We start from the raw sequence: 13,236 nt of genomic DNA, 5'->3' as shown, positions 1-13,236 counted from the left end.
TGGTTTTTGGTTTTTTTGGTGGGGCAATGATGGTTAAGTGACTTGCCCAGAGTCACACAGCTAGTAAGTGTCAAGTATCTGAGGCCAGATTTGAACTCAGGTTGTTCTGAATCCAGGGCCGGTGCTTTACCCACTGCGCCACCTAGCTGCCCTCTAAATCACTACTGATTAGAGAAATGCAAATTAAAACAACTCTGAGGTACTACCTGACACCTATCAGATTGGCTAAAAAGGAAAATAATAAATGTTGGAGAAGCTGTGGAAAAATTGGACTACTAATGCATTGTTGGTGGAGCTGTGAACTGATCTAACTATTCTGGAGAGCAATTTGGAATTATGCCCAAAGGGCTATAAAGCTGGGCCCTTTGACACCGCAGTACCACTATTGGGTCTTTTTCCCAAAGAGATCATAAAAAAGGGAAAAGGACCCCCATGTACAAAAATATTTATAGCCACTCTTTTTGTGGTGGCAAAGAATTGGAAATTGAGGGGATGCCCATTAATTGGAGAATGGCCGAACAAGTTGTGGTATGTGAATGTAATGGAATTCTACTGTGCTGTAAGAAACGATGAACAGGCAGATTTCAGAGAAACCTGGAAGGACTTGCATGAACTTATGATGAGTGAGATGAGCAGAACAAGGAGAACATTGTACACAGTATCATCAACATGATGTGTTGATCAACTGTGATAGAGTTGATTCTTCTCAGCAACACAATGATACAAGATGGTTCCAAAGGACTCATGATGGAAAAGGCTCTCCAAAATCAGAAAAAAAAAGAACTGTGGCATATGGATGCAGATTGAACCATACTATTTCTTTTGTTTTTTGGTGCTGTTGTTTTTCTTTTTTGAGGTTTTTCCTTTTTGCTCTGATTCTTCTCTTATAACATGACTAATGCAGAAATGTTTACTGTTATTATACATATATAACCTATATCAGATTACTTGCTATCTTGGGGAGGGGTGAGGGAGAAAAATTTGAAACTAGAAATCTTATAAAAACAAATGTTGAAAACTATCTCTACATGTAACTGGAAAATAATAAAATACTTTTATAATTTAAAAAAGAGAGAGACTACTTACTGAGAAGTTCATTATTAAATATTTTGCAATTAGGCAGCTAGGTGGCACAGTGGATAAAGCACCGGCCCTGGATTCAGGAGTACCTGAGTTCAAATCCGGCCTCAGACACTTTTTTTTTTTTTTAGTGAGGCAATTGGGGTTAAGTGACTTGCCCAGGGTCACACAGCTAGTAAGTGTTAAGTGTCTAAGGCCGGATTTGAACTCAGGTACTCCTGACTCCAGGGCCGGTGCTCTATCCACTGCGCCACCTAGCTGCCCCCAGCCTCAGACACTTGACACTAGCTGTGTGACCCTGGGCAAGTCACTTAACCCTCATTGCCCCGCCCCCCCTCCAAATCCAATGGATTTAAGATAACTAAGAAAAGAGTACAGAACTAAAATTTAAAAATAATCAACCAGTTAGATATAAACAAATGTGTAAGCTGCACATAATGAAAAATGGAGGCACTGTATGAAGGAAAAGTTTGATAATATTAACCACTGGAAAGGGAAGCAAATTATATTCAGAGCAACTTTAGAAATAAAGGCATATATTAATTACCAGCATGGAAGTTTCTTGTTATTAATAAAATAGAACATTTAGACAACTTTAGTAGCTAAAGAATAAAAAAAAATACTCTAAGGCATAACAAAGAGAACAACGAATGCTCTTTTTTGTTATCAAAGGATATAAAAGTGGAGGAGTATATATCTTTATCAGCTCATTGTGAAACCATGATGCTAAGTACAGATTAGAATTACCTTTCATCAAAATAAGAAAGTCTATGTTTCAGGCCCAGGAGTGTGGTAGTAAAGATTGTAACTGACAGAAGACTGATTCAATTATTGTACTTCCAAGCTTCTACTCTTCCCCAATGAGTTGATTTATGGCTTATTGAAATCCTTTTATTGATATTGCATTATTTAAGTAAAGTATTTAATGTCTATTAACTTGGATTTTTTATATTTTTTAAGTATTCATTCACTTTCTTTAAATTATCAACTTTTAGCATGTCATGAGGCAAAGTAGTTTTTGATAATTTCCTTTATTTCTTCTTCAATTGTGAATTCTCCTTTTTAATTTTTAAAAACACTTTTTTTCTTTTAAAAAATCAGATTAAGGGGCAGCTAGGTGGTGCAGTGGATAAAGCCCGGGCCCTGGATTCAGGAGGACCTGAGTTCAAATCCGGCCTCAGACACTTGACACTTACTGGCTGTGTGACCCTGGGCAAGTCACTTAACCCCAATTGCCTCACCAAAAAAACCCCCAGATTAGTTTATATATCTAAACCTAGTTTATTTAGCAATACAAATTGTGTTCTTGTTTATTGGGAGGGGGGGATTTGTCCTAGGTTTTTAAAATTTGCACATTTGATTAATTGATTCCCCCCTTTTTTTGATGAAAGCATTATATGAAGAAGACACACCAATTATGCACATGTAGTCATTGTTTATGACTTTAAATGTAATTTTACAGTTTGAGTTTTTTAACTGTGTCAAAAATTTATAGTAGCCTTATCTGAAACTAAAATTGCAAGCCCTGCCTTTTCCCAAGTCCAGCTAGAGTATTAATAGCCCTTCATTTTAACTCTATATGAATCTTTATGATTCAAGTGTGTTTTTAGTAAACACTATATTGTTGAACTCTATTTTCTAATGGATACTGCTATCTTCTTCGATAATGGGGGTAAGTTCATGTCAACCATGTCCAAGGTTCATGTGTATTTCCCTTGATTTTGTCCTCCTGTACTTTTTCTGCCTCTTTAGTCCCTTCCCTCTTTTTTGGTCCCATCCCTCTCTTTACAAATAAGGTTGTAAAATGAAAAACTCTCTAATATTTATGATCTATAAAGGGGACTAGTGCTTTGCTGGCCCCTTTCTGTTTTCTTTCCCCCAAGTCCTGATTCCAAGTTTTTAACTTCTTTCCCTTTTAATTTTTCCTTCATATTCCTCCCTTGGACATTGGGTTTTGTTTATACCTATGCTACTTAAGTTACATTCTATCTTAAATCCCTCTTTCCTTCTCTGAGGTTTTCTTTTGAATATATTCTTTTAATATAATCTTTATGTGTATATGTAAGTGTAATTGTGTTCAATCTCTTTTTCTCTGGTTAAGATGAAAATGAGGCTCATGGGAGATACTGATAATTCCTACCCCTTTTTCCATGTTTGAATATTCTTCATTTTACATACCTATTATTATTATTTGGGGGCGGGGCAATGAAGGTTAAGTGACTTGCTCAGGGTCACACAGCTAGTAAGTGTCAAGTGTCTGAGGCCAGCTTTGAATGCAGGTCCTCCTGAATCCAGGGCTGGTGCTTTATCTACTGTGCCACCTAGCTGCATAGCTATTATTTGATGATTTCTTTACCCTTTCTCCTCCTTTCTTCCCCATTATAGATCTCTATCAGACCTATTCTGCCTTCTCCTAAGACCATTCAAAGAGAACAAAATCATTCCCAGGCCCTGTCAGTCATATTTCTTTTTCTCTATAACTCTTGAATATGTTAGGGTTCTGAGAAGGCAACTGTTTTTAAAATTTTTTTTCTAGATAACAAATGCAATGTCGGTTTATTTTCAGAAATATTCAAACACACCATCTATACTATTTGGAATTATTTCTCTAACCATAATCTGAAATGCATGAAAATAAAATTCCATGCTGAGACATCCTTAATTTTGCCTGTTTGAATTCATCATTAAAATCCCCATCTGGCTAGCTGTTAAATAAGTTAGTATATTTTAAAATTGATTTTTATTACTTTTTTCCCTGTTCCTCACTTCTTCAAAAAGAGTCAACAATAATTATATGGTAAAGAAGATATGAGTAATTTAATTTCAGGAGAGTATTTTCCATGTGTTCTCAGCACACTCCTAATTTTTTTTTAATTTTTCAAAAATTTATTTTATTTTGAGCTTAATAAAACAATCATATGATCATTTCCATAACAAAGTGGGATAGAAAAACAGGATTGCCCTAAGTTTGCAAATCTACTATGTACGGACAATTGTTTCTTAACCCATTAGTGGCATGTAAACAGTTCATGTCCATCCTTTTCAAGTGAACATGTGTTTGTACTTTTCTGTTTCTCTTGACTCTTGTATTTCTGCTTTGAAGTAATCAGCTCTGGTGTTTTCATCAAGAAAATCTGAAAATTGATTTAGTTAAAGGGCCATTTTCCCACTATAGGATTATATTTAATTTTGTTGGATAGGTTATCCTTGGTTGTAAGCTTTTATCTTTTGCATTTTGGAACAAATATTCCAAGGTTTCTTCTTTTACTCTTGTGGAATATAGACCAAAGATATCAAACTCACAGGCCACAAAACTCCCAAATATACCCCCAAATTTAATTTGGTTAAGCCAGAATAAAATGTATTTGAGACATATATAACAAAATAAAAAGACTACATAGATAATGTTGATTTGTAGTTTGCTGAGTCAATATGTGCCCTTTGGGAATCTGTTTGAATTAGAGTTTGACACCACTGAAGTAGACTTGCTTCTTGGTGTTCAAACTCTTTCTTTTTGGATGCTTAAAGTATTTTTCTTTGACCTAGAAACTCTGGATTTTGGTTATAATATTCTTGGGGTTCCTTTTGATTTTAACTTTGCCATCCCATGAAATAATATTTCTCCTAGCTTTGATAAATATGATAAAACCTACTCTGTTAACTCCTTTCTTTCTCCAAGGAGTACTTGTGAACCATATTTTCATTCAGCTGCAACTTCTTTCATTTGGTTTCATTTATGGCAAGAATGTTAAGATTGATGCAATTCAGTTCCCCCAGCAAAATGTTTGTCCTTCGTTCCTGAAGAGGACCATGACATCAGGGTGATGTAATGACTTGCACTGAATTGGACTTAAGTGAGGAAGAGCTGTACTAGGTCACCAACCTTACTCTCTCCTCCAGAGCCATCTGGGTCCAGTGGCAAGATCAGGAGAACTGGAGATGGTCCTGGATGTTTAAGGCAATTGGGGTTAAGTGACTTGCCCAGGGTCACACAGCTAATAAGTGTCTGAGGTGAGATTTGAACTCAGAGTCCTCTTGACTCCAGAGCCAGTGCTCTACCCCCTGCAGTGGGTTGAAGCTTGGCAGGGCAATATCTTTGATAGGAAAAGAGGCATGGGACTGGAAGAGGACAGTGTAAAGTTGAAGTGGTTCACCAAAGGGGTCATAAAGCCTACAACTGATTTTAAAATTTATCATTTGGGTTTCTGGAGTTGTTTTGGTTTGGGTTTTTTAAAAATCCAAATAGGCTTCTTGATTTATTATTTCTATATGCCAACTAAGTTTGTCCGCCTTTGCTGTTATTTCTACTCAGAACTATGCTATAGCAATTGAAATAATACTTCAGTATGTACTTCATGAAGAATGTTAAAATTTATAGGATTCCAAATGCTAGTAAATTTTAAAGAACTTTATCAAGTATATAAAAGGCATTTACCCACCAAAGTGAAATCCCAGTGTGGCCCAGGTGTTAGAAATGTGAAGGAACTGCCTCTCCGAAGGGAGTATCTATTAAGAGAAAATACATAAAATAAATTTATGAGATACTGAACTATAGAAGCAGCCAAAGAAAAAAGTTGGTTATAATTTTGGGATACTTTTGAAGTAGTTTGAAGAAACAGTTAAGATATTTAACAACAGAATTAAAACCTCACCTCCCTTTGTTCTTTCTCCCCGAGGTTGGCCAATATATTTGCAGCAGTAAGATTAATGTTATTAAAACAAAAACACATTAAATGGACAGTTTCTTACTATATATTTTTTTTAATTGGCAGGGATCACAAGTGATTATCCAGTTTATTTTCCTCCTGTTTCTAGCACTTAAAATCCAAAAAGACAAGTATTTATAATCCAGTATTTATAACTGGATTGCTTTTGGGAAGGTCTATAGTACTTTTAATGATCCCAAGCTTCTCCTGAAAGAAAGGTTGATCACTCTAATATCAATATTCATCCAAGGATACTACATAGTTGTAAGTCATGGAATATCACAATCTTTAAGAATTAAAAGATTTAACTCATGAAATATCAGTTTCTAAAGAATTAAAATGTGAAGATCACCCAAAGAACAATGAAGAAGCACATGGTGGATGAATATAGTGCAATATATTACCAATAACAACTTATACAGAAATAGCATGACGAATACTGTAGCCTAAAAACAAAAATGTATGATAGGAAAAAGAAGTGAGCTGGTCATGTGGCAAAAGCAGCTTGCTGATGGACAGCCTACAGAATCACAGAATTTTAGAGTTGGAATGGACTTGGACATTTAGTTGAACTTACACCAGAAATCCTACTATAACATAGTTAACAAGTGCTCATTTCCTCAAAGTTCTCCTATGAGGAGAAATGTACTACCTTGCAAAGCTGCATATTCTACTATGGAAAAGCTTTAATTGTTGGGACTTTTCTCTCTACATTAAATTTAAAGATGTTTCTCTGCCATTTCCATTCATTGTCACTGATTATATGATCCTTTAACTGATTCTCTCTTTTTTATTTTTTTTTTTAGTGAGGCAATTAGGGTTAAGTGACTTGCCCAGGGTCACACAGCTAGTAAGTGTTATGTGTCTGAGGCTGGATTTGAACTCAGGTACTCCTGACTTCAGGGCCGGTGCTCTATCCACTGCGCCACCTAGCTGCCCCTTTAACTGATTCTCAAATGATTACATGAACAAATATTTATTTGTATTATGTATCAGGCACTGTGATAAGTGCTGGGCATACAAATATACAAAGTAAGACAATCTCTACCCACAGGGAACTTACAATCTAATAGAGGAAAAGAACACATAAAGGAGTGGCAGCCAGAGAGGGATATTTTTAAAGGTCAGGGATATTACAGGGATGGTGAATGTAGTCATAGGACAACTGACTGACATGTTCTTTCCCAGGAATGGCATTAATTCACTTGATTACTATTCATAGAACTAGAGGTGGAAAATAGATGGGATGAAATGGCATGAATATGGTTGGGAAGCAGCAATTTGATGGGATCCAGTTATGGTGAATGTTGACCAGAATAGCAGAAGAGTTGGATAAGAGGTAGAAGGATAGAACACAGTCATGTGGCATTGGGACATGGAAGAACGCTGGTAGTTCTTTTCTTATTTTTCAAACAGTTTATATAATAATGAAATGAATTGTTCTTTAAATGTTTAATAGAACTCACTATTGGACCTGTAGTTTTTTTTCTGAGTTCATTTGTGATTTATTTAATTTGTTTTTCTGATTGGGTTGAGTCCTCTACTTCCTTATACTGTTAATCTGAGCATTTTATATTTTTGTGAATATTCATCTATTTCATTTAGATAGTCAGTTTCATTGACTTATAATTAGACAAATAGTTTCTGATAATTTCCTACTCTAAACATTTTCCTAAGATTTGGATGCTGGCCTAAAAATACCTAAAGAACCTAGTCTGGAAAAAGATGATCAGGCTCTGCATCATCATTGATTACACGTGACTTCATACTGTATGGGTAGGGAATAAGTAGCTTAGAGATAGTTTTCATGTACTTCACTCACCTATAATGAGCTGTAAAGGAACAAACGCCATAATGTGTAACCTGAAAAAAAGTATCCTAGTTTAAGTGTCTAAGCACCTGGGCGTCATCATAAAGCTATCATCTGCCTCCCAAGATGTGTGCTATGAAATTCTGAATTCAATGGAATATATGGATTATGAATCAGAAAAAAAGTGGCCACTCCATTAAAGAAAACATAAAACATTGCTATGTTTTGTGTGGCTATATAGTAAACACACCATGGTAAACTTTGCTCATAAAAATTTTTTCCAAAAGATTATTTAGCACTTGAGCATTGAAAATTAAAATTGATTTTTCCCTAGAAAAAATGGCAAATGCCCTTTTTTTGGCGGGGCAAAGGGGGTTAAGTGACTTGCCCAGGGTCACACAGCTAGTAAGTGTCAAGTGTCTGAGGCCGGATTTGAACTCAGGTCCTCCTGAATCCAGGGCGGGTGCTTTATTCACTGTGCCACCTAGCTGCCCCCAAATGCCTTTATTTTTAAAAGAATGTTTTACTAATCGATCATTGAAAAGTTCAACACATGATCACTCCAAAAAACATCCAAATAATGAAAAGTCAGATGGAAAAAAAACAAAATAGCCACTTAAAAAAAGAAAACCACTCAACAGATGTGGATTCCTTAAGCTTAACCAAAAAAATTGAGAGAAACCACTCAATTGCTCAGTGCCTGATAATATGATATTCCATATATGTTTTTTTTTTAATTTTGGGAAGGAAGGAAGGAGGGAGGGAGGGAGAGAAGGAGAGAGGGAAGGAAAGAAGGGAGGAAGGAAGGAATTTTCTCACAAAGCATGGAGGAAAAACAATAAACTGATTTCATTCTAAATAGAAAATTAACTTCTACTGCCACCTAGAGGAAGATAGTCCAAACTACTGTTTATTATACCCTGAACTACAAGTCATAAAAATACCACTCAATCTTAAAATAAATTTAGAAGGAATATTCTATTTTTTAAAATTAGCTTTTATAATTTTCTAGAGATTAAAGAAATTATTTTAATAGCTACAATTGCAAAGTAAATAATTTCTGCCCTTGTGGTTTTTTGTTTTTTTTTTTTAATCTGGGGTTGTAATTTAAATAGGTTATTTCATTGGTGCTCCCACTGTAGAAACTAGACTAATGCAGAATTCTTGTCCTTCTTTAAGGCAAAACATGAAAATAAAATAGCATATCATATATAATAACTGTATAGTGTCATAGGATTTGTAAAACAGTATTCTCCTTAACAGCACAACAAAATATGTATTGTTTTCCAAGTATTATCAATTTTTTTTACAGATGAGGAACCTGAGCTTCAGACTAGTTAAATGACATTCATTCTGTAACAAAGCTTTGGAACAAACTCAGATAACCTAAAATGTTGGCCAGGAAAATGCCAGGGACCTGTTGCTGGAAGAAAACATTCTGAGTTCCCGTGGATAGGAGCAACCTCTGACCATTAGCTACGTAGCCAGAACTACCTAAGTCTTTAAATCTAGCTGACAGAGGCAGAGTAGTTGTTTTTTTGGGTTTTTTTTTTTGAGGCAGAGTAGTTCTCTCTTTCTGGTGGCATCAAAGAGTGATGGTCTCATTCACCCATGGTAACATGCCTGCCACCTTCCCTTTCTCCTTAGGCCTTGTGGTGCCAAAAAGGTGGGGATCATTACTGTTTCATTTGTCCTTTTCAGTTCTAGATGCACAAGGTGGAAACCCTGAACCAGGGAGCTTGAGCTATGATAACCTTGGAGCCTAAGATTCCAAGCCAGATGTGGCCAGTCCAGCAGAGAAATCCTGAGAAGCCACGGTGCTGGGATGCAAACCCCAAGAGGTGGGAATTTGAACTTGAAAACTGGTTGGATTAATGTTATATGGGAACAGAATTAAGCTGTAAATTTAATGCTCTCTGCACTCTCCAGAGACCATGGAAGAATAGGAAGGGATTAAGATGCCAAGGTGTTGGGGAAGGGGGGGGATGTTTATATATTTATTCTTACTATAACTTTGAAGTAAATATTCCTTTATAAGAGCTAATCTATTAAGTGGATAAATGGAACTGCACTCAATGGCAGAGACCAGACACCTCCAAAACTCCTTAATACTGGAGAACCAGGAGGAAAAACTGAAATCTGGCTTTTTGGCAGTAAAGGCATTGTTCTCTGAGGAGATTCAGGGGTTAATTCAGTTCAATATAGCACAAGCTGGCAAACTATGGCCCAAGAGGCAAATATGGTCTTCTACCTATTTTTGTATGACCTCCATACTAAGAATAGTTTGCCAAGCCCTGTTATCTAGTTAACATCTGACCTGGAATCCTGGGCTCCAAGGACAGCGTGGCGTAACCTTCTGGGTCTTAGAATTCCACCCCCTACACCTAGAACTGAAAAGGACTAATGAAAACCCCAAGACTGGTTCTTGGAGTCACAGGGCCCAAGAAGAAAGGAAAAGAAGTTCTTTCTTCTGTTCAGTTTGGTACATGGTGTCCATACTCTGAGAGAAAAAGGCCTTCATCCTTGAACTATGCCTCCTTCAGATAGATTTAAATGTAGCCAACTCTGATGATTCAGTCAAAGGAAAGAGACTGAAATGCAGCATACTAGAAGAAGGTCCTTGGCATCACCCACATAGGTACCTCCATCTGGACACGCATTAAAGCCATGTCACAATTCATATATTCATTCAAAAAGTAGTGATCAACTGACTACTATATTCTAGGCACCAGGAACACAAAAAAATATCCCTAAGAGTATACAAAGTATAATATAGAGAGTGTATACAAAAACAAGAGTCCCTGTACTCTGAAAGCTTATATTTTACCAGAGAATAACAACATGTATAAAGATAAAGAAATACAAAATATGTGTAAAATAAATACAAAATGTTTGGGAGGAGCAGAAGAGGGAACTTAACTAGAAAGAATGAAGAAAGGCCTCTTGTAAGAGATGGTCTTTAGCTGCTCCTTAAAGAAAGTTAGGAGGGGCAGCTAGGTGGCACAGCAGATAGAGCACCGGCCCTGAAGTCAGGAGTACCTCAGTTCAAATCCGGCCTCAGACACTTAACACTTACTAGCTGTGTGACCCAGGGCAAGTCACTTAACCCCAATTGCCTCACTTTAAAAAAAAAGAAGGTTAGGAGTTCCAAGAGATGGAGGGGACTGAACCAGAGGGTCCTGGAAATTGGGAATAGCCTGTAAAAGACAGAGATAGAAGATGGAATGTCACAGTCAAGAATGAGCAAATAGGCTTGTCCTTGTGGAACCAGAGTGTATATGGAAGAATAGTATGTAATTAGCCTGGGAAGACAGGTTGAAGGCAAAAATATGAAGGACTTTAACTGGCAAACAGAAGAGTTTGTATTTCATCCAAGAGATAGTAGAGAACCTCTAAAGCTTCTTTAGGGAAAAAAAAAAAAGAATTTTTTCATTGTAATCATTGTAATTGTAATCATTCTTCCTTTGAACCTAGTTTTAGGACAAATAAAACAATTAAGCAAAAATATCAGATACAGAAACCTTGTCAGAAAATGTAAACAATAGTATGTCCTAGTTTCCAAATACTTTTATAATAAAAAATAAAATAAAAAATAAAAGTATGAAAAAAATCACTTCACCTCTTTTTAGCCTCAGTTTCCTCAACTATAAAGTGGGAATAATATTATTTTCTTGATACATGTAGAGAAAGTTTTCAACATTTGTTTTTATAAGATTTCTAGTTCCAAATTTTTCTCCCTCCCTCCTCCTCAAGAAAATCTGCATTAGTCATGTTGTGAAAGAAGAATCAGAACAAAAAGGAAAAATCTCAAAAAACAAAAAAAGTAGAAATAGTATGGTTCGATCTGAACCTAGATTCTACTATCTTCCTCTAGTAGATTCCACAGCTCTTTTTTCTGGACGTGGAGAGCAATTTCCATCATGAGTCCTTTGGAATTATTTTGGATATGGTATAGCTGAGAAGAGTGAAGTCTATCACAGTTGATCATCATCACACAATGTTGTTGATACTGTGTACAATGTTCTCCTGGTTCTGCTCATTTCACTCAGCATCCGTTCATGTAAGTCTTTCCAGGTTTTTTCTGAAATCTGCCTGCTCATCATTTTTTTTTTTGTGGGGGGGGGGGGGGGCAGGGAGAGGCAATTGGGGTTAAGTGACTTGCCCAGGGTCACACAGCCAGTAAGTGTTAAGTGTCTGAGGTCGGATTTGAACTCAGGTCCCCCTGACTCCAGGGCCGGTGCTCCATCCACTGCACCACCTAGCTGCCCCCCTGCTCATCATTTCTTAAAGCACAATAGTATTCCATTATATTCATATACCATAACTTGTTTAGTCATTCCCCAATTGATAGGCATCTCCACAATTTCTAATTCTTTGCCAACACAAAAAGAACAGCTATAAATATTTCTGTACATGTGGGTCCTTTTCTCTTTTTTATAATCTTTTTGGGACAAATACCTAATAGTGGTATTGCTGGGTCAAAGGGTATGCGCAGTTTTATAGCCCTTTGGGCTTAGTTCCAAATTGCTCTCCAGAATGGTTGGATCAGTTCACAGCTCTACCAACAAACAATGCATTAGTGTTCCAATTTTCCCACAGCTTCTCCAAAATTTATTATTTTCCTTTTTTTTTCATATTAGCGAATCTGATAGGTGTGAGGTGGTACCTCGGAGCTGTTTTAATTTGTATTTCTCTAATCAGTAGTGATTTGGAGCATTTTTCCATATGGCAATAGATAGCTTTGATTTTTAAAATTTTCATATCCTTTGATCACTTCTCAATTGGGGAATGACTTGCATTCTTATAAATTTGATTTAGTTCCCTATATATTTTAGAAATGAGGCCTTTATCAGAAATACTGGCTGTAAAAATTGTTTCCCAGCTTTCTGTTTCCCTTGTAATTTTGGATGCATTGCTTCTTTTTCTACAAAACCTTTTTAATTTAATGTAATCAAAATCACTCATTTTGGATTTCATAATATTCTCTGTCTCTTTAATTTACCTATGGTATCACCCTTTATGTCTAAATCATGTACCCATTTTAACCTTACTTTGGTATACAGTGTAAGATGTTGGTCTATGCCTAGTTTCTGGAAGATAGTAATCTTCTAGTTTTCCCAGCAGTTTTTGTCAAATAGTGAGTTTTTATCCCAGAAGCTGGAGCCTTTGGGTTTATCAAACAGTAGATTACTAAAGTCATTTACTACTAGGTCTCCTGTGCCTAACCTAGAGGTGGAGTGATTTGTCCAGACCCACACAGCAATAACTGTCTGAGGCCTGATTTGATTTAGGTCTTCCAAACTCCTGCTAGATGGTACAGTGGATAGAGCTGCTGGACCTGGAGTCAGGAAGACTCATCTTCCTAAAATTCAAATCTGACCACGGGCACTATCCATGTGACTCTGAATAAATCACTTAACTCTGCCTCAGTTTCCTCATCTGTAAAATGAGCTGGAGAAGGAAATGCCAAACCACGCCAGTATTTTTGCTAAGAAAACCCGAGAGGAGTCATGAAGAGTCAGACATGACTGAAAAGACTCAACAATTTCCTGACTTCAGGCCCATAGTTCTATCCACTGTACTACCTAGCTGCCTAGTTGAGGGTCACCAAGAGAATGTAGAGAAAGAAAAGGGTTCCTA

The 13,236-nt window shown here is 36.5% G+C and overlaps 1 protein-coding gene across 1 annotated transcript in view; it reads right to left on the bottom strand.

Moving 5' to 3' along the window:
• Positions 1-13,236, bottom strand: part of NET1 (neuroepithelial cell transforming 1) — a 78,561-nt gene that overhangs the window by 57,009 nt on the left and 8,316 nt on the right. Inside the window, exon 2 of the mRNA XM_043968399.1 lies at positions 5,520-5,586. Within this exon, the coding sequence (XP_043824334.1) occupies positions 5,520-5,586 (67 nt within the window). The remainder of the gene's footprint in view (positions 1-5,519; positions 5,587-13,236) is intronic.

The sequence above is a fragment of the Dromiciops gliroides genome, chromosome 5 (genome assembly GCF_019393635.1).
Source record: "Dromiciops gliroides isolate mDroGli1 chromosome 5, mDroGli1.pri, whole genome shotgun sequence".
Classification (NCBI taxonomy): domain Eukaryota; kingdom Metazoa; phylum Chordata; class Mammalia; order Microbiotheria; family Microbiotheriidae; genus Dromiciops; species Dromiciops gliroides.
This window is presented reverse-complemented; position numbering and strand designations above follow the sequence as displayed.